The sequence below is a fragment of the Neoarius graeffei genome, chromosome 15 (genome assembly GCF_027579695.1).
Source record: "Neoarius graeffei isolate fNeoGra1 chromosome 15, fNeoGra1.pri, whole genome shotgun sequence".
Lineage (NCBI taxonomy): Eukaryota > Metazoa > Chordata > Actinopteri > Siluriformes > Ariidae > Neoarius > Neoarius graeffei.
In genome coordinates, this window is record NC_083583.1 from 2916585 (window position 1) to 2935736 (window position 19152).

Sequence of the window (19152 nt, forward strand, 5' to 3'; positions counted from 1 at the left end):
AGCTGCTACCAGCAGTACACCAGATTTCTGAATGAGCCTGCTAGACAAGAGAAGGACAAGTAAGCCATGTACTGACTTCTCATACATGACCATAGAATGCTACTTGCTACTGTTCAATGTGAAGACAATTAGTCACAGCACTGTGTGTGTGTGTGTGTGTGTGTCTCCCCCCCCCCCCTTTCTCTGTCACTGACACCTAGGTCATTGCCTGGATGCTGACCCCTGCCTTTTTGCACCGTGCCACAGGACTTTTATTTATATATATATATATATATATATATATACTTATTTTGTGTGTGTGTGTATATATAAATTTGCATTTGTAATGTGTATATATCACTGTTTTGTTGTTTACATTTTCTATTAAAGTTTGCAATTTGCCACATAGTTCTGTTGTGTGATGTATGATGACTCAGTCTTGCATCTTCTTTGTTGCCGCTGCTGCAGGTGCATAGTGCTGCCTAGTGCGTTTACCTACCTCTACTGTGCCGCTGCATAGGTAGTGAATACTTGAATCCCTGCCATTGTGCCTCTGAACTGAGCAATAGAACTGCAATATTATATATAGGTTGTATTATTATTATTATTATTATTATTATTCCTATGGACTCTTCTCCTTCCTGCACAATTTCTTAAATCTTGATCTGAAATCACACGCATTGCCTATATATTATATATGCCATTTTATGGCTAATCCATGGTGTGTATAGCCCACAATCACGAGTCAATACTCTATTCCATTACTGCCTGTATAACATTGTAGGTCTGTTTTTCAAGCAAATTGTTTTATGGTTGATCAGTACTTTATAGTTAATAACCTAAGAGAATGAATACATGAATGGTCCTAGTCATAGACCATTACACCATATTTTGTACTATAATAATGGTGATAAAAATTATTTTTATTCTAATAATAATATAAACACTTCAATATACCACATATATGCAATATTGTCTTAGTGATGTATTTAAAGCACTATTTAGGACTTAGACATTTCACCCACTTTGGAGGGCGTTTTGGAGACTTTTTCTACTAATGGGACTGTAATTATGCAAGCTGTCAGCTGATCTGTGGTTAAAAATCGGCAACGCGATTGGTCCATACCGGTCACGTGATGTCCCGACACGTCATTTTTAGAGGAAAATAGTTCGCCACGCGATCGCTCGGTGCGAGGAATTGACAGGATTATAAGGTGAGAACTTTTTTCGCCACACTTTCTAGTACTCATTCTTAGTTTTAAAATAAATATTTCGTAGTTCGGAGACGTCGGAGCGAGATGAAACGAAAACGGGGTTCACCTTACGGCCTATCACTGTTTTTTGTTTTCTGCACCATTCTGTGTAAACTCTAGAGACTGTTGTGTGTGAAAACCCCAGGACATCAGCAGCTTCTGAAATACTCAAACCAGTCCATCTGACTCAAACCAACATCCATGCCACAGGGAGAGAAAGTCACACTTTGAGATCACAATTTTTCCCACGATGATGTGTGAACATTAACTGAAGCTCTTGATTTGGATCTGTGTGATTTAATGCTTCAAGGGATCGGCTGATTAGAGAACTGCAGGTGGATGTAGGGGTGTTCCTAATAAAGTGGCCGGTGAGTGTATGTTACGTTGCAGTACATTTCATCCACCCTGCTGATAGAGTCGAGGGGTGCCAATACTTTGTGCATCGTACCATACTAGGTGCACATGGATTCAGGTGGAAGTGATTCAAAAAAAAAAAAGCAAACAAATAAATCCGTGTTTCAGCTGAAGGGGCGTGGCGAAGAGCATGCGGCGGCTGGTGTTGCGCATGCGCGGACGCCCCTGGATTGTTTCTGTGTCCGGACCTGTTTGTGATGATCAGAAATCTCATCGCTGTGTGACTGCCATTAATAAAACAACACGGATTTCACACTGCGGGTCAACATCTAAAAAGAAGAAAAGGCGTGCAAAAGTGTGAATAAGTTGTTTTATTGTCTCCTGAGAGAGATGTGATGTGATGAGGGCGGCGGCCCGGATGCTAGTCAGGAATTCGCTCTGGAGATTTTTATCTGAGGGAAAATCAACAGAAGGAAGATTTCTGGTTGAGGAAAATATTTCCAAAAAGTAGTTTCGGTGAGTAAAAACGTGTTGGATGTGTTTCACAGTTGTTCAGTCATCTAGAAACAAAACCTGGACAGACTTGACTTTATTAGCGAGCTAGCAAGCTAATCATGAGGTAAGCTAACTACTTAATCCTCACAGGGACTCCACTCTATTATTATTATTATTATTATTATTATTATTGCTTCAGTGATTAGTCTGCGTACGTGTGTAATATTCAGTGTTAATTCTAAACCAAACCAACGTTAATTTACCTGATGGTTAAACCTTTTTTATGCATAATTTATTTTCAAACGTCCAGGTAGCATCTTTATGATGTTTTTTAAAGCTAATTATCAATTGTATTAAACTTAATCTACAGGAATACCATGAGGGAAAAGTAATAAAACTTGGAATTATATCTACAGTTTACAATTTTTGCTTATAAACTTTTTAAGTTCAGATTTAAATTAATGTTGAACAAAATTAAAGAGAATATTTTTGCCAAAAAAAGTTCTTGATATGTGTAAAATGGTTTAGAAATATATTTTCAGTTAAAAAGAAACACAAGTGCAACAATTTGTTAAAACTATATATTTCTTATTTTTGTAATATTGTTTTTAAATAAAAGTTTGTTCTAGCCAGGGAGACACTGCACTGAGAACAGTAAGAGAGACTGAAGTCAGGTTAAAGGTTTCTGTTAAATTTCAGTAAAGTTCTGATTTATATCTTATATTTTTAACTAAAGTCTGTTCATCACTTTCATGTTCCTGAAATTATTTAATCAAATGAACATTTGAGTTGTGTTCATACTTGTTTTCTCTCTCTCTAGGATTATCTCCTGATTGCTTGGAGCTTCAGCTTCAATCAGGATGTGTGTAATGGCTGGCTGAGTGTGTGTGTGTGTGTTTTTGAGAAGAATGTTACCAGGTGTGGGTGTGTTTGGAACGGGGCAGACTGTGCGCTCCCTGGTGCCCTTACTGCAGGAGGAAGGTTTTCCGGTTCAGGCTGTCTGGGGCCGGACAGAGGAGGAAGCAGAACGTCTGGCTGATGAGCTCAATATCCCCTTCTCTACCAGCCAATCAGATGACGTCCTGCTGCGGCAGGAAGTCCACCTTGTGTGCATTCTGACACCGCCGCCGTACACGCGCCAGATTGCTGTGAAGGCACTGGGTGAGACTATACTCGTCTCTCACTTTCTTTATCTCCGTTATCTGTGTACTGAACCAATTGGGTTGTGTTCCTTCCTCAACTGCACCCAGTACTGTGTATACACACACACACACACACACAGGCCTGAAGGAAATGTTCATGTCGACATGGGAACATTTTAACTTAAAAAGATGATCCTGATAACTTGCGATCCTCATCAAGAAGTAACCTCATTTATCTTTTACTGAGGTTGTGTGTAAACATTTTTGTGGCCAAACTGAACTAAAATATTCTCTCAGGTTTATAAAATTTTCTGATTTTCTTCATACTTGTGTGCATATGTTGATCAGTGCCAATCGGCTGTAACTTACCAAGCACATTTACGACATGTTTAGCCACTCCCACAAAACTCCATTTAAAGTAAAAGAGAGCTGAACATGACAAAATGGTGTGTGTGTGTGAGAGGGAGAGAGGGAGCGCACCTCATAAGCACAACATGTGCTAAATTTTACAGTAATGCAGCTCGGCCACTGCAGTGCATAAGCGACTGGAGAGAGACACTAACGTCTTCTCCTTTTATAGGGTGCTGTTACTTTTGTCCTAATTGAATAACTGATTTTATTTTTGTTAATTTCTAGATTTGTTCTGAAATCTGTATATGAAATTTCAGTAGCTCTCAGTCGATTTTTAGTGAGTCATTAAACGTTTCCCCTGTAAACACTCCTGATAAGAGTTCCAAATAAATGTGTTTGTATCTGGAATGATAAATGAGGTTGTTTTTGTTATACAGATGAGATTTTCCTCATTACTGGTGCACAGCTCGTTTTCTCTGCTGTGAGTTGACGGATTCTCTCTCTCTCTGTGTGTAGGGATCGGGAAGAATGTGATCAGTGAGCAGGCTGCTACGCTAACCGACGCCTGTACGATGGTGACGGCGGCGCGGTATTACCCACAGTTAATGAGCATCATGAACAACGCACTGCGCTTCCTGCCTGCCTTCATCCAGATGAAGGAGAAACTGAAGGACGGCTACTGCGGGACGCTGCAGGTAAACACGCGCTGGCACACCTGTTAGTTTATCACGTAGATTATTGTATTTCATTAAGCTTTGAAAAATCAACTCCGTGTGTACAGTGAATATAAAAAGTATACACACCCCTGTTCCACATGAATCCAACATAAATCCTTCCCAGACCTTTTCCCACCTTTAATGTCATTCAGTATAAACACACGGGTGATTTATAGGAAATCAAGCATGCTGATTATCGAGAAATAGTCAGAATCTCTCGATAATCACCTTGAGCGACTCGGCAAAATGGCGTCCAATCATTTCGTCACCGTAAGTGAGGAAGAATTGCAGATGATGAAAGAAAATGCTGTTCCTAAAAGCACTAAAGATACTCCAAAGTTTGGTCTAAAACTATTCAGAGGGAAGGTGGAGTTGGGATTTATTTTATTGATTTGAAAACAAGTATTTTATGTGACTTGGTGTAGACCAGTGACAAATCTGCGCCGCAAAGTTATTACATGTACGTGAAGATTTTAAAGTTTTTACTTTTTTTTTTTTTTATAATCACCTGTGTGGGTGGTGTAGTGGTTAGCGCTGTCGCCTCACAGCAAGAAGGTCCGGGTTCGAGCCCCGTGGCCGGCGAGGGCCTTTCTGTGCGGAGTTTGCATGTTCTCCCCGTGTCCGCGTGGGTTTCCTCCGGGTGCTCCGGTTTCCCCCACAGTCCAAAGACATGCAGGTTAGGTTAACTGGTGACTCTAAATTGAGCGTAGGTGTGAATGTGAGTGTGAATGGTTGTCTGTGTCTATGTGTCAGCCCTGTGATGACCTGGCGACTTGTCCAGGGTGTACCCCGCCTTTCGCCCGTAGTCAGCTGGGATAGGCTCCAGCTCGCCTGCGACCCTGTAGAACAGGATAAAGCGGCTACAGATAATGAGAGGAGATGAGATCTTACAGGTCACAGAAACATTCTGACGATTGACTGCTGATGAAAAATTCGGTGCAGTTTCATGTTTGTTTGCTTCCTGTTATGACTGTAATCATGCACTTTTTTCTAAATGGCCTGTCCTTTGTTTTTGGATGAAAGTTTCCCAAATGAACAAATTTAATTATTTAAAATTGATAATTGAATGACTTTTTTTTTTTAATATATTATAAGCTGTAAAATGTTTGTTGCCATACATTAGGCATAAACTCTTCATTCACAGGCTGTAAATTTGCAGATCGAATACATTTGTACATGAGAAAACATCAGCGACGTCTCTGAGATTCCATTTTTCCCTGCAGGTGTGTGAAGCGCGTGTGTACGGCGGCTCGTTGCTGAGCCAGTCCTATGGCTGGGCGTGGGAGGAGCTGATGGGTGGCGGTGGCCTACACACCGTTGGTTCTTGCATCATCGACCTCCTGAGCTACCTGACGGAGGAGCGGGCCATCCGCGTGCATGGGATGCTCAGGACCTTCGTGAGTCACAGTGGCACGGGCGGCGGTATTCGCTCAGTCACGGCTGATGACTACGCCTGCTTTCAGCTGCTCATGGCAGGGGGCGTGGTCTGCAACGTGACACTGAACTTCAATCTCCCGGGTGCAGACCTTCACGAGGTCATGCTTGTGGGATCGTCTGGGAGACTGGTGGCCAGGAGCACCAAGCTGTACGGCCAGAACAACAGCACGAAGGGGGAGGAGCTTATTTTGTCTGATAGCAACTCAGTGGCGGGGCCTTCGGTCACAGGATTGAAAGAGATGGTCACTCGGCTCAGTCTGTCATTCCAGGCGCAAGAGGACCGGCGGGCGTGGGCGTGGCATCCCATCAGCATGGCGGCGACGTTCGAGGACGGGCTGTACGTACAGACGGTGGTGGACGCCATCAAAAGGTCAAATCGCACCGGAGAGTGGGAGAGAGTAGAAATCAGGACGGAGGATGTAGATCCTAATCAGAACCACAGAACCGCTCCGAACTGAAGTGATGAACGGGTCACCAACACCACTGTGGTGGATATCCGGGGTGTTTTAGCTGAAACGCTGTGTAGGGGGTATAAAGTGCTTTACACACACCATGCAACAATCACATTGCCTCGAAATTATCGTGAGGACACAATCACGTCGTAGTTGCCAATGAACGACAGCTCACTCGCGTGTGTGTGAGAGAGAGAGTGTGATGTTACTTCTCTCACTCCACCTTTAGAAATATGAGTCAGTTTTATATAAATCTCAACACTACAGTTTGTACGATGTCGTGCTGTTTGATCGAACCGTTACCTCACCTCTGACTTGGTCAGAATTTCCGTCTGTTACCCGACTCCGCGCACACCCACTGCATACCAAACATTCACTACAATGCACTTCTCCTGCTGTACATTTCTGCCTCTGCTGTTGCTCTGAGTTTGTTCCTAACCCACCACAATGAAACCAAACAGCGTTCTGTTTTCAGCTCTGTGTTTTAGATTTGTGTTAAATCCCGACAACGGAAGAGATTGTTTTTGTTTAGGAAGCTCGTTCTCAGAAATATCTTTCTAACAAAGAGAATTTGTGGATTCGTTCTTTTATTTCCTTTTGGTTTTGTTTGTTTATTGTATAAACATGGATGGGTAAAGATATATCATAATATATATTTTCCTTTAATTTTCACCACCGGATCATGTGTTCTTTAGTTTCTCTAATTCAATTAAACTGTGATATTTTAGAATGGATGATACTGCAGTAGAAATTCCACACCATGCACTTGTATCCTGTATAACTCGTAAACTTTTTCTCTGTTATAAAACGACCTACAATTTGAGAAAGGTGCTGTACAAGTTAAAGTATTATTCTCTTTATCAGACTTGTCAGCTGAGGGAACTTGGTTCATAAATATAATACTGATATGTACCTTAGTTGAAATCATCAAAAAGGTGATTTTAAAAGTTTTTTTTTTTAACTAATTGAAAAACTTTTCCTTTTTGTTTTATTAAAGCTGAATGGTGGAGGGAAATTCTACCTTTTCAGATGGGAAGTGGAGCGTGCAGTGTATTGACTTGTGTGAAAAGCTCTTGTAGCTGATTATCTTTTCAACCTTTTTTTTTTAACTACAAACCGAATTGACACTGGAGATATGTCACTGGAAATGGTGTGCGTGTTTGTGTATGTTCACCGTTAAGCTACACAATTAGGTGTTCAGCTGTGAATATTTTATTTAAATGTTTTAAGCCAAGTGTTCATGCAGGATTTCTCCAGAATGTATGCTTGTTTATTGAACCGAACAGCAGCGTTAACACGATCTGTACATCTCGGAAGAGAAACGCTGGCCTTGAGCTTAGTGCTCAGATTCTCTCATGGACAGCTTTCATGTGGCAGACTGTCAGGTCGGAATGCTGGCTGCGAGTCGTCGTTGTCTACTGTTGGTGTTTTAGAAACTAACACCTGTGTGTGTAAAAAGCTGTGTGGAGTTTGCAGCAGGTATTTATTGTCTAAACCTGATTGCAGTGTAAGAGAGTGAGAACAGACCTGTGTTCCTTGTGGGTTGAATAAAATGCTTCAGAATTTTATTAGCTGTCTCGGTTGGTTTTTTGACTTAAGTGAGAAATTTCCTGTGCAGATTTTATGAATAACACATCACAGAGAAAAGTCTGGGCATCTCTTAAATCTGTTCCTCCCCCTGTGACTGGTCTCTTCACTGCAGTGCTTCATTAACAGCTTTACTGCACAGTCTCAATCAGGGGTGTAGCACCAAATTCTGGGCCCTATACACAAGCAGTGGCCATGCCCCCGAAAAAAAAAAAAAGCTCAGCAGTTAACAATGCTGAAAGTATATAACAAGAGCGTACTACCAGTCCAGTCAGTTATGTATGTGGTATTTTATTTTTCTTATGGATGTGACAAAAATGTAAACTTTTAGTCTAGAATAAGTAATTAGGCTATAGCCAAACATAGGCTTCAGTGAAACGCAGAGCATGACTTTAGTGTTGCTTAACACATTACAGTAAAAATAGCTAAAATTGTGCTTTCATTTTAAACTAAAGGCTCACCTTGTCTCAGATCCCCAGTATCAGAGGATGAGGGGTCTGTTGCTGCATCCCCCTCTGTGACAGTCTCTGAAACTGAGTGCCATGTGGTTCACAAGTGAGCTTTGCTACTAATTTGACAGCCTACCCTTATGAACCTATGACACTGAGACTAAATTAGGCTATTAGCCTAATTATGTTATGGCCCAATAATAAATTTTAATTTTCGATTAGTATATTATTGCAATGCAAACAAAAAAGGCATCATGTTATTTCTAATTTGGTGTTGTGCAGTTTTCAGCACTGACCATCGCGGTGGTATGGAAGCATTTATAACCACGGGGGTCGTTTAATGTAGGTAGCCTACAATGCGCATGCGCTGCTCATAGTCTGCTCTTCTTCGGATATATGGCACTATCTCTTCGGATATATGGCACTATCCTACCTTCATAAAGGACTGGAGTTTTGTGACCAGTCAGGAAAGAAATGGAGACTCGGGAAGCTGTTGAGTCAGACTGACGTGGAGCTGACAGACATACGAGGGTACGCCTCATCCTCACTGACCATTTCACTTTATTCAGAGCACTGACCAAATATTAAAGGGGCGGTATGTAAAGATTTAGAGCGTAAACAAGGAGGTCAGGCTCACATAGGGTGGATCAATCCCACATTCCTGAACCGTATCGCAGAAATGAAGAGCACTCTGAGTTTAGGATTTGACACATACGGAAAAGACGTGGCGCTGAGGAGCTCTGCTTGTGACATGGGGCGGAGTCTGTTTCTGGGTTGTAAAGGATTGTTTACAAAAGGATGTTGGGTCTGGAAACACGTTTAAAATTATAAGCAGTATTTTTAAACACAGCATGAGAGGAGTAGTTGGTGAAGAGTGACGTGTAGCACGAAGATTGAAAGCGTGCGTGCGTATTAAATCTGTTGGTTGTGTGTTCAGTGCAGCACTGCAGGTTGGTGTACGGAGCTCATCGAATGACTCGAAACACATAATGAGACTGGTGAGAACCAACACGCATTAGATATAATATATATATAAATACCAAGCTGTGTGTGTGTGCTTTATATTGCGTGTGTTTACTCGTGTGTGTGTGTGTGTGTCCTCCTGTTCAGGGTGCCAAAGATGGACAGCTGTTTAATGAACAGAATTATCTCCAAAGAGCTGCCAAACCTGCTGCAGGTCAGTGTGTAACGTCGCGTCCTGACGCCGAGCCTCGTTTATCAGGCTGGATACAAACAGATTTATTCATAAATCATTAATAAGAGTGTTTACACCAGAAATTTGGTATTCATTAAAATCCTGTAAATGCAGGGGGAAAAGTTCATATCCTCCTCGTGCTCCTGAGGTGTGTAAATTTATCATGTCATTTAAACCTTGACTTTATCTAATCTGCCTGGATTACTGCACTTTTATATCTGGAATATAATGTCGAGTTTAAATTGTTTATTTGTATTATATTTACAGCGTTTAGCCGACGCCCTTCTCCAGAGCCACTTAAAGCTTTAGAGTCTCGATCAAAACACATCCTCACACCGGTTCATGATGTACAGTGGCATGCAAAAGTCTGGGCACCCTTACTGAAAATGTCTGTTACTGTGAATAGTTAAATGAGCAGAAGATGAACTGATCACCAAAAGGCATAAAGGTAAAGACAACACGTTTCTTTTCAGCGTTTTCTGCAAGATTTGTGTATTATTTTTGTTTTGTACAATTGGAGAGTGAAAAAAGAAAAGGAACACCATGTGAAAGTTTGGGCACCCCAATACATTTGAGTTCTCAGGTAACTTTTACCAAGATTCCAGACCTTAATTAGCTTATTGAGCTGTGACTTGTTCAAATTCTTCGTTAGGAAAGGTCAGATGATGCAGATTTCAAAGCTGTATAAATTCTCTGACTCCTCAAACTTGTCCCTAAAATCAGCAGCCATGGGCTCCTCGAAGCAACTGCCTCGCATTCTGAATAATAAAATAATTGATGCTCACAAAGCAGGAGAAGGCTACAAGAACATAGCAAAGTGTTTTCAGGTAGCTGTTTCCTCAGATTGTAATGTTAAGAAATGGCAGTTAACAGAAACAGTGGAGATCAAGGTGAGGTCTGGAAGATGAAGAAAACTTTCTGAAAGAACTGCTTGTTGGATTGCTAGAAAGGCAAATTAAACCCCCTGTTTGACTGCAAAAGACCTTCAGAAAGATTTAGCAGACCCTGGAGTGGTGGTGCACTGGTCTACTATGCAGCGGCACCTGAACAAATATGACCTTCATGGGAGAGTCATCAGAAGAAAACCTTTCCTGCGTTCTAGCCACAAAATTCAGCGTCTGAAGTTTGCAAATGAACATCTAAATAAGCCTGATGCATTTTGGAAACAAGTCCTGTGGACTGATGAAACAAAATGGTGACTAAATGGTGTGTGTGGGTGAGAGAGAGGGAGCGCACCTCATAAGCACAACATGTGCTAAATTTTACAGTAATGCAGTTCGGCCACTGCAGTGCATAAGCAACACTAACGCCTTCTCCTTTTATAGGGTGTCATTACTTTTGTCCCAGTTGAACAACTGTTTATTTTTGTTAATTTCTAGATTTGTTCTGGAATCTGTATATGAAATTGCGGCAGCTCTCAGTTGAGACTTTGTTACTGAGTCTCATTAAAGGTCCCCTTGCATCGTTTTTTCATTAATTGTGCGGTGGTCTCTAGTATGAATGAATGCCCTGTGAGTCGGTTTTGGTGAAAAACATGCTGCGGTTCTCCTGTTTCAGGCTGTTCTAGTTTGGTGGAGGAGTGGGTGGCGGGAGAACGACAGGATTTCAGCTCTTACTCATTAATATTCATGACATGTAAATGTGTTACCTCTGATTGGCTAACAGCACTGTGACTCTACCTCCAGTGGGTCAGAACAAGCGGATGTGGGCGTCTTTGTAAAAACTGTTTTGATTGGCTATTATGGTCTCGACATCGATGTTTTGACCAATAACAATGTAGATAACACGAATTTTACATCACATTCAACGAGATTAAACGAGACTAAAGATGGCGACTTACAAATAATGTGTAAACATCGTTGGAGTTAATAAAGTTTGAACAGCATGAAGGAACATACCCCAACCCCCCGAAATTAATAAAAAAAATTCTCAACGGATTTGGCATAATATAAAAAGGTCGTTTTTTACTCAGAAAAAGTGGAAAACTCTCATCCCTGCCTAGCTTGTGACCATGTCATGCATGCTAATGTGGAGAATATGAACATGCTATTTTGTAACAAAAAACGATAAAAGGTAAAATATTTCACCACTTCTATCAGCCCTCCTGCATAAACATGGAAGCGCACTTGTATACTGAAGGAGGAAGGCAAAACCGAGCCGAGACGCCATTTTGAATCCTCATTTAAGGCTGTAATGCAAATTGCTTCCTCTTCAGTATACAAGTGCACTTCCATGGCAGGGAAAAACACTACATTCTGCCGCCTATGTAGTCCCCTATTTATACAAATGGGAGTCATTCAGGATTCAGCCATGTTTTTGCTCAGCGTTTTTGCTCGACCAAAGTTCTACAGTATTATGACCTTTATATTGCATAAATAAAGCCATTTGGTGAAACTTTGAAGAAGAGATTGTACTGGTTTAAAGTTTTTACCTAACGTAATATTATGTATTAGGATAACATGGTCCAAAATGGGCCTCATTAACTAATGAGATCAAACTGTTAGCAAGTTAGAGGTTTTTAGCTTCCTCCTGAAGTGTTTTATTTCTTCTTCCTCAGGGGAGTAAAACTTGCTTTTGCTGTGAACACTGTCGTTATCGCTATCCATGCTGTAAAATTAATGCTATTCTTCTGAGAAATGCTGGCAAAAATTTATAAGCTTTTTGATAATCTCATCTCCTCTCATTATCTGTAGCTGCTTTATCCTGTTCTACAGGGTCGCAGGCAAGCTGGAGCCTATCCCAGCTGACTACGGGCAAAAGGCGGGGTACACCCTGGACAAGTCGCCAGGTCATCACAGGGCTTTTTGATAATCTTATAAATAAATCTTAAAAAGATGAATGTTGACAAAAAATGCGACTGTTTGTTGTTGTGAACGAGCGAGTCGCCAGAGGTCCGTAACCGGGGTCTGTACTGTAGGATACGGACCCGCTCACCAGCCAATCAGAGCGCAGGGTTTGGACCGCGAAAAAAATAAACACCTGTATTGCACCTGAGTGAAGGACGCATGGTAAGACGGTGTAGCACAGTTCTACAGTGGCATTGTGCAGCTTGACTGCAGCAGGTAGGAATGATTTCCTGGGTCTCTCAGTTGTGCAGCGTGGAAGAATCAGCCGTTGACTGAATGTGCTCCTGTGGCTGATCAGCTCCTCATGGAGAGGGTGGGAAGGACAGTCTAAGGTTGTTTGTTTTTATTTTGGACAGTGTCCTCTTCTCCAACACCACTGTCAGCGAGTCCAGTTCCACGCCTACAACATGGCTGGCCTTCCTGACCTTAATGACCACGAGAGCTCGTTTGAGAGCAAAATTCACTTCAGGGAGCAGAAAATTATTGTATGTAATTATGCTGAGGGGAAAAAATGATCAGCGTTAATATCTGAGCAGGACTGGATGTATATTAAAATGATACAGTCGAAAAATACAAAATCTATACGAGGGGTGACTGATCAGTTTTGAGCCTCACCCAGACAACAGTGAGATTAGAAAATTAAATTAAATTTAGTCCACATAATCTGCCAAATAACATTATGGTGCTACCCAAGTTTCAGCCATCGCTTTATTTATCTTTGATATACTAGTGCATCTCAAAAAATTAGAATACCATGAAAAAGTTCCTTTTTTTCATAATTTAATTCAAAAAGGTAAACTTTCATATATTCTATATTCATTACATGTAAAGTGAAATATTTAAAGCCTTTTTTTGTTTTAATTTTGATGATTATGGCTTATAGCTCATGAAAATCAGAAATCCAGTATCTCAAATTATTAGAATATTCCCTAAGATCAATCAAAGGATTTACAATACAGAAATGTCCAACTTCTGAAAAGTATATTCATTTATACACTCAATACTTGGTTGGGGCTCCTTTACCATGAATTACTGTATCAATGCGGTGTGGCATGGAGGTGATCAGTCTGTGGCCCTGCTGAGGTGTTATTGAAGCCCAGGTTGCTTTGATAGCGGCCTTCAGCGTATCATAGATTCTCTATGGGGTTCAGGTCAGGCAAGTTGGCTGGCCAATCAAACACAGTAATATCATGGTCAGCAAACCATTTGGTAGTAGTTTTGGCACTGTGGGTAGGTGCTAAGTCCTGCTGGAAAAGGAAATCAGCATCTCCAAAAAGCTCGTCAGCAGATGGAAGCATGAAGTGCTCTAAAATCTCCTGGTAGATGGCTGTGTTGACTTTGGACTTGATAAAATACAGTGGACCAACACCAGCAGATGACATGGCACCCCAAATCATCACAGACTGTGGAAACTTCACACTGGGCTTCAGACACCTTGGATTTTGTGCCTCTCCACTCTTCCTCCCTTCCTCCAGACTCTAGAGCTGTGATTTCCAAATTAAATGCAAAATGTACTTTCATCTGAAAAGAGGACTTTGGACCACTGAGCAACAGTCCATTTCTTTCTCTCCTTAGCCCAGATAAGACACTTCTGACATTGTCTCTGGCTCAGGAGTAGCTTGATATTAGGAATGTGAAAGTTGTATCCCCTTTCTTGAAGATGTCTGTTCGTGATGGGTCTTGATACACTGACACCAGCCTCAGTCCACTCCTTGTGAAGCTCTCCCAAGTTCTTGAATCAACTTTTCTTGACAATCCTCTCAAGACTGCGGCCATCCCTGTTGCTTTTGCACCTTTTCCAGCCACCCTTTTCCAGCAATGACCTTTTGTGGCTTACCCTCCTTGTGGAGGGCATCACTGATCATCTTCTGGACAACAGTCAAGTCAGCAGTCTTCCCCATGATTGTGGTTGTGTGTACTGAACTCGACTGAGAGATACACTGTGTTCATACTGTTTTACTCAAACTCGAAATGAAATATTCTAATATTTTGAGATGGGGTTTTTTTGTTTTTGTCCTGTATGCCATACTGATTAAAATAGAAAAATGCTTGAAACATTTTAGTTTATGTGTAATGAGTCTATAATATATAACATTTTCACTTTCTTAAATAACTGATGGAAAATATTGAACTTTTTCACAATATTCTAATTTTTTGAGATGCACTAGTATACAACGAGTCAAAGACGCCTAACAAATACATTCAAACTAATAAAAGCTCTAAATTAAAAATAAATAACAAACCAACCTTAAACTACTATAATAGGTCATTATTAATTATATCATTATATCAAGAAGGTCTTTATATAATATTAAAAATAAAAAAACATAAATGTTAGATCAGTACAACAGGCAGCACGGTGGTGCAGTGGTTCACACTGTCGCCTCACAGCAAGAAGGTTCTGGGTTCGAGCCCAGTGGCAGATGGGGGCCTTTCTGTGCGGAGTTTGCATGTTCTCCCCGTGTCTGTGTGGGTTTCCTCCGTGTGCTCAAAGATATGCAGTTAGGTTAATATGGGGTGACCCTGAGCGAGGTACCTAACCCCTGACTGCTCCCCAAGCACTGTAGTATTGCTGCCCACTGCTCTGGGTGTGTGTGCGCACATGTGTTCACTGCTTCAGATGGGTTAAATGCAGAGGATGAATTTCACTGTGCTTGAATGTGCATGTGACAAATAAAGGCTTCTTTTTCTTATAACTAAATACAATTTAACTCTATTGATCACAAATATTACATTTGCACAATGTGCTACTAGACTAGTTATGATTCATTTTCTTTATGGTGCTTTTAAACTTGATTAAAAAAAAATCAAGATGTGTCACTTCTGTAGGGAGATTGTTCCATGTACGAGTCACCAGATCGGTAAATGATCCGAGAGTCCATTTGCTGTTCGATGTTGGTTGCGCTAGTCTGAGGTTACCCCGTCTTAAATTATAACGGCTTTGTTGTATTTGAAAGAGTTCCTTTATGTAGTTTGGACCACAGGTCGAGACTAAGGCTTGATAAACCAAGGACAAGGAATGGCATGACCGTCTGTGTTCAAGCGTCTGTAGATTGGCCATATCTAAAGCATCTTGACACGAACAGTCATAAGGCAGTTTGAAAGTAGAGCCAAGACCAAAACGATTGGCTTTCTCAAGTTTATCACGGAGACCAATAGCCATGAGGATGCAGTGAACGCGCTAAGGCAAGATGCTTCTTCGTATACCACGGTCAAACATTGAGTCAGAGAATTCCAGCGTTGCAGGGAGAGCCTCAAAGATGATCCAAGGTCGGGGAAGCCATCAACCATGACCACACCCGAGAACCCTGACCTCGTCCTTGGGATGGTTATGGAGGATCAATGACTGTCATCTCATCAAATAGCAGACAGTTTGGGCGTGTCCCAGGAGTGAGGTGACAACATCCTGAGGAACGAACTTGGCTTTTCGAAGGCGTGCGGTCACTGGGTGCCTCGTCTCCTCACCCAAGAACAGAATCCCACACGGTGACCCCTGTCCACCAACAATTTGGATATAAAGCTACTGACTGAAACTAAGTGATTATGTTCCCGTTTCACCTGTTTCTTTGTTTGTTCATCAATAAATGTCATTATTTTGATTCTATTGTAACAAGCGAAAGCAAAAACAAACCAAAACATTTTTATGAATTTCTACTCCACTGTGAAAGACACTACAACAAATCCACAAGTGAGTCACTGATTTAGGACTGGGACGGATAAATGTGAAAAACTGAAGTTTAATGAAAAACAATTATGGACTTGAACTGAACAAATACCCCCAGAATTGGGTGAAGACTTATTATAAATGTAAAATGGTTTAACCCTCTCACTATTGGCTCCTCATTAACTTCAGAATGTTATGAATGATTAAATAATGTGCGCTCTGTGCTTTAGGGCTTGGCGTGATGTTCCGAGTGATGTTGCTCGGTGGCGTCGCGGCGGCTGTGCAGGCGGTTTGGAACATACCAGCGCTCTGCGTGGCGGTGCTTCTGTGCTCGCTTTGTGGATCCACGGCGTGGTGTTCGAGCGATGTTGCTGGTGGCGTCACGGCGGCTGTGCTGGAGATGTGGGACTTGTTTTCGTGCGCCTTTTGGTGGGACTGTGGCTGCTGCACCACAGGAATTACATCCTGACCCCTATTTGGTGGACTTTTTTTTTCCCCCTTGTTTATATTGTAAAGCGTCCTTGGGTTTTTTGAAAGGCGCTATATAAATTTAACAATAATAATAATAATAATAATAATAATAATAATAATTGTGTATCCAGTGAAACTAAAAGGAAATGGGTTAAATTTAATCTAAACAATTAACCAACCAATTTAATCTAAATTAAATTTAACCAACGTTCACGACATGATTCAGCTTCTAATACTTTTAGGAAAATTCCATATACATAAAGCAAAATGGTCTGATTTCCAAACCTTGCTTTAAAAAAATTTCTGTTGAACTGAAGCACTATTGCAGCCTGTTGGAATATGTTAAAGGTCCGCATCGTTTTTTCATTAATTGTGCGGTGGTCTCTAGTATGAATGAATGCCCTGTGAGCTGGTTTTGGTGAAAAACATGCTGTGGTTCTCCTGTTTCAGGCAAAAATTGGTGAGAATTACATTGATCTTGCTCCTGAATTTACCCGTGATATGCGCTTTTCAAGAGAGAGACACTATTCTGACAGAGTGAATCATTTGGACTGACTCATGAGTCAAATTGAATAAAATGTATCATCTGACTCACTGAACAAACAGAATGACAAACTTAAGTTATGGAATTTTCTACGAGTCTGATTTGAAAGAGTCGTTTAATGAAACGCTCAGATTCTCTGTCACGACTCTTTAAGCAATAAGAGTTTTGTAAATGATTCAGTTTTAAGGAGCAAAAAGACTTCCAGACTTTGGATGTGATCAGGAAGCAGTATGGAGAGACAGCTGAGGTCTCATATGAGTAATAATAGTTTATGGAATAACAGCTTTAAAAATATCAGCTACACAGTAAAGCTGGGGTGCGTTTATTTTATCACAGTGTTGCAGGTCAAACAGCAGCAGGATGAGACGTGACCGTTTGAGGTTTAATTCAAATGGGAAAGTTCACATTTTGGTGTGTGTGTGTGTGTGTGTGTGTGTGTGTATTCAGTGTCTGGTCTGGGATTCGGGTTGATGAGCGGCGCGTTCTCGGTGGTGAACATCCTGTCTGACGCTGTGGGTCCGGGTACTGTGGGTATCCATGGAGATTCACAGCATTACTTCATTTCCTCGGGTGACTATCGTGTGTGTGAGAGAGGGGGAGAGAGAGAATATTATACATGCTGTTCTTCATATCTTTGTTGTTTTGTGATTGTCATTTACTTTTTTTCCTTTCCTCTCTGCAGCCTTTATGACTCTCGCCATCATCCTGCTGCACATGTTCTGGGGCATCGTCTTCTTCGAGTCGTGTGAGCGTCGGAGGTGGTGGTCACTTGCAGCCGTAGTGTGCAGCCACCTGTTCGTGTCATGCTTGGTAAAAAAAAAAAACACGCGTATGCACACTAATTCAGTGTAATATCAGTGTAACAGTTCAGGATCTTCACATCACTTTTCCTCCCTAGACGTTTGTGAACCCGCAGTACGAAGGCAGTCTGATCCCCACCTACATGCTCCTGTGCGTGATGGCCGGCTGGGCGTTCTCCTGCGCTGGTGGTTCTCTGAGGAACCTCAGTCTTTGTCTCACCTGCAAGGACAAAGACTTCCTCTTGGTCAATCACAGGCCCAGATAACGGAGTGTGTGTGTGTGTGTGTGTGTGTGTGTGTAAAGACTCGAGCTCACTGAATTCATGGATCTTCAAATCCTAGACTCTTAGATCCATGCTGTGGGACGGAGAGGAGTTTCTTTTGTGTATTTGGCACTTTCCTTTTCTGTCTCTGTACCTCAACTCTGTGTGAGAATTGTAAAACAGCTTGTTACTTTGTTTAAAAAAACTTTACAGTGTTGGGTTTGTGGGCATTGGGTCTGTTCTTTATGTATTTTAACAAATCCAAGATGTCCCCAGCCAGACTTGATGATAAACTGGTTCTGAAGACGTGTCTCCATCAGCAAGTCACTGATTGGCTAATACAAAAAAACTACAGCAGCCTGGAGAGGACCTCATGCTCAATCAGTCTGCTGTTCCCAACAGTTTGGTTTATTTTTTTGCTTGTTGAAGGAAACCGCATTTTGGTCAAAAACATTAAAATTGTGTGCAATAATCCTTCCCCACACGGTTGAGAATGAATCCCTGCTTTAATTAATGATTATACAGTTGTGTTCAAAATAATAGCAGTGTGTTTAAAAACGTGAGTAAAGCTCAAAATCCTTATAATAGTTTTTATTTCCATGCATTGGGAACACTGCACATTATATTCTACATCAAAACATGAAGAAAAATGTATCAATATTTTAATTACTTTACAGAAAATGAAGAAAAATGAACATTGGGCTGTTCAAAAAAACAGCAGTGTCTGCATTTTTCATTACAAACTCCAAATATTTACTGTATAAACTGAAAAAATCTTAAGGATTTAGTATTCCTGTGAATCACTAAATTAATATTTAGTTATGTATAACCACGGTTTCTGAGAACTTCTGGCACCTGTGAACAGGTATTCCAGCCCAGGACGATTTGACAACATTCCACAATTCCTCTGCATTTCTTGGTTTTGCCTCAGAAACAGCATTTTTGATGTCACCCCACAAGTTTTCTATCGGATTAAGGTCCGGGGATTGGGCTGGCCACTCCATAACTTCCATTTTGTTGGTCTTGAACCCTGATGCTGCTCGCTTACTGGTGTGTTTGGGGTCGTTGTCTTGTTGAAACACCCATTTCAAGGGCATTTCCTCTTCAGCATAAGGCAACATGACCTCCTCAAGTATTTTGATATATGCAAACTG

At 41.2% G+C, this 19152-nt stretch overlaps 2 protein-coding genes across 4 annotated transcripts; both read left to right on the forward strand.

Moving 5' to 3' along the window:
• The first annotated feature begins 1790 nt into the window (after window positions 1-1790).
• On the forward strand, window positions 1791-7747 carry gfod2 (glucose-fructose oxidoreductase domain containing 2). Of its 2 annotated transcripts, none has more exons than XM_060940749.1 (4): window positions 1791-2102; window positions 2902-3242; window positions 4091-4269; window positions 5514-7747. In XM_060940749.1, exons 2-4 carry the CDS (start codon window positions 2990-2992, stop codon window positions 6183-6185), a joined length of 1104 nt encoding a protein of 367 aa, XP_060796732.1. In that variant the 5' UTR covers window positions 1791-2102; window positions 2902-2989; the 3' UTR covers window positions 6186-7747. The 2 variants fall into 2 exon arrangements, with proteins under 2 accessions (XP_060796732.1, XP_060796733.1); XM_060940750.1 differs by having other exon boundaries at window positions 2989-3242.
• Window positions 7748-9692: 1945 nt separating this feature from the next.
• Window positions 9693-18462, forward strand: LOC132898731 (gamma-secretase subunit Aph-1b-like). Of its 2 annotated transcripts, none has more exons than XM_060940398.1 (4): window positions 9693-9858; window positions 17383-17505; window positions 17618-17745; window positions 17834-18462. In XM_060940398.1, the coding sequence occupies exons 2-4, from the start codon at window positions 17406-17408 to the stop codon at window positions 17999-18001; spliced, it is 396 nt and encodes a 131-aa protein (XP_060796381.1). In that variant the 5' UTR covers window positions 9693-9858; window positions 17383-17405; the 3' UTR covers window positions 18002-18462. The 2 variants fall into 2 exon arrangements, with proteins under 2 accessions (XP_060796381.1, XP_060796380.1); XM_060940397.1 differs by lacking the exon at window positions 9693-9858 and adding an exon at window positions 17146-17251.
• The last annotated feature ends 690 nt before the right edge of the window (window positions 18463-19152 follow it).

Coding starts and splice junctions, on each gene's coding strand:
- LOC132898731 (XM_060940398.1), top strand. CDS start 17,406: ATGAGCGGCGCGTTCTCGGTGGTGAACATCCTGTCTGACGCTGTGGGT. Junction 17,506..17,617: donor GCATTACTTCATTTCCTCGG/GTGACTATCGTG, acceptor TCCTCTCTGCAG/CCTTTATGACTCTCGCCATC. Junction 17,746..17,833: donor ACCTGTTCGTGTCATGCTTG/GTAAAAAAAAAA, acceptor TTTCCTCCCTAG/ACGTTTGTGAACCCGCAGTA.
- gfod2 (XM_060940749.1), top strand. CDS start 2,990: ATGTTACCAGGTGTGGGTGTGTTTGGAACGGGGCAGACTGTGCGCTCC. Junction 3,243..4,090: donor GATTGCTGTGAAGGCACTGG/GTGAGACTATAC, acceptor CTCTGTGTGTAG/GGATCGGGAAGAATGTGATC. Junction 4,270..5,513: donor GCTACTGCGGGACGCTGCAG/GTAAACACGCGC, acceptor TTTTCCCTGCAG/GTGTGTGAAGCGCGTGTGTA.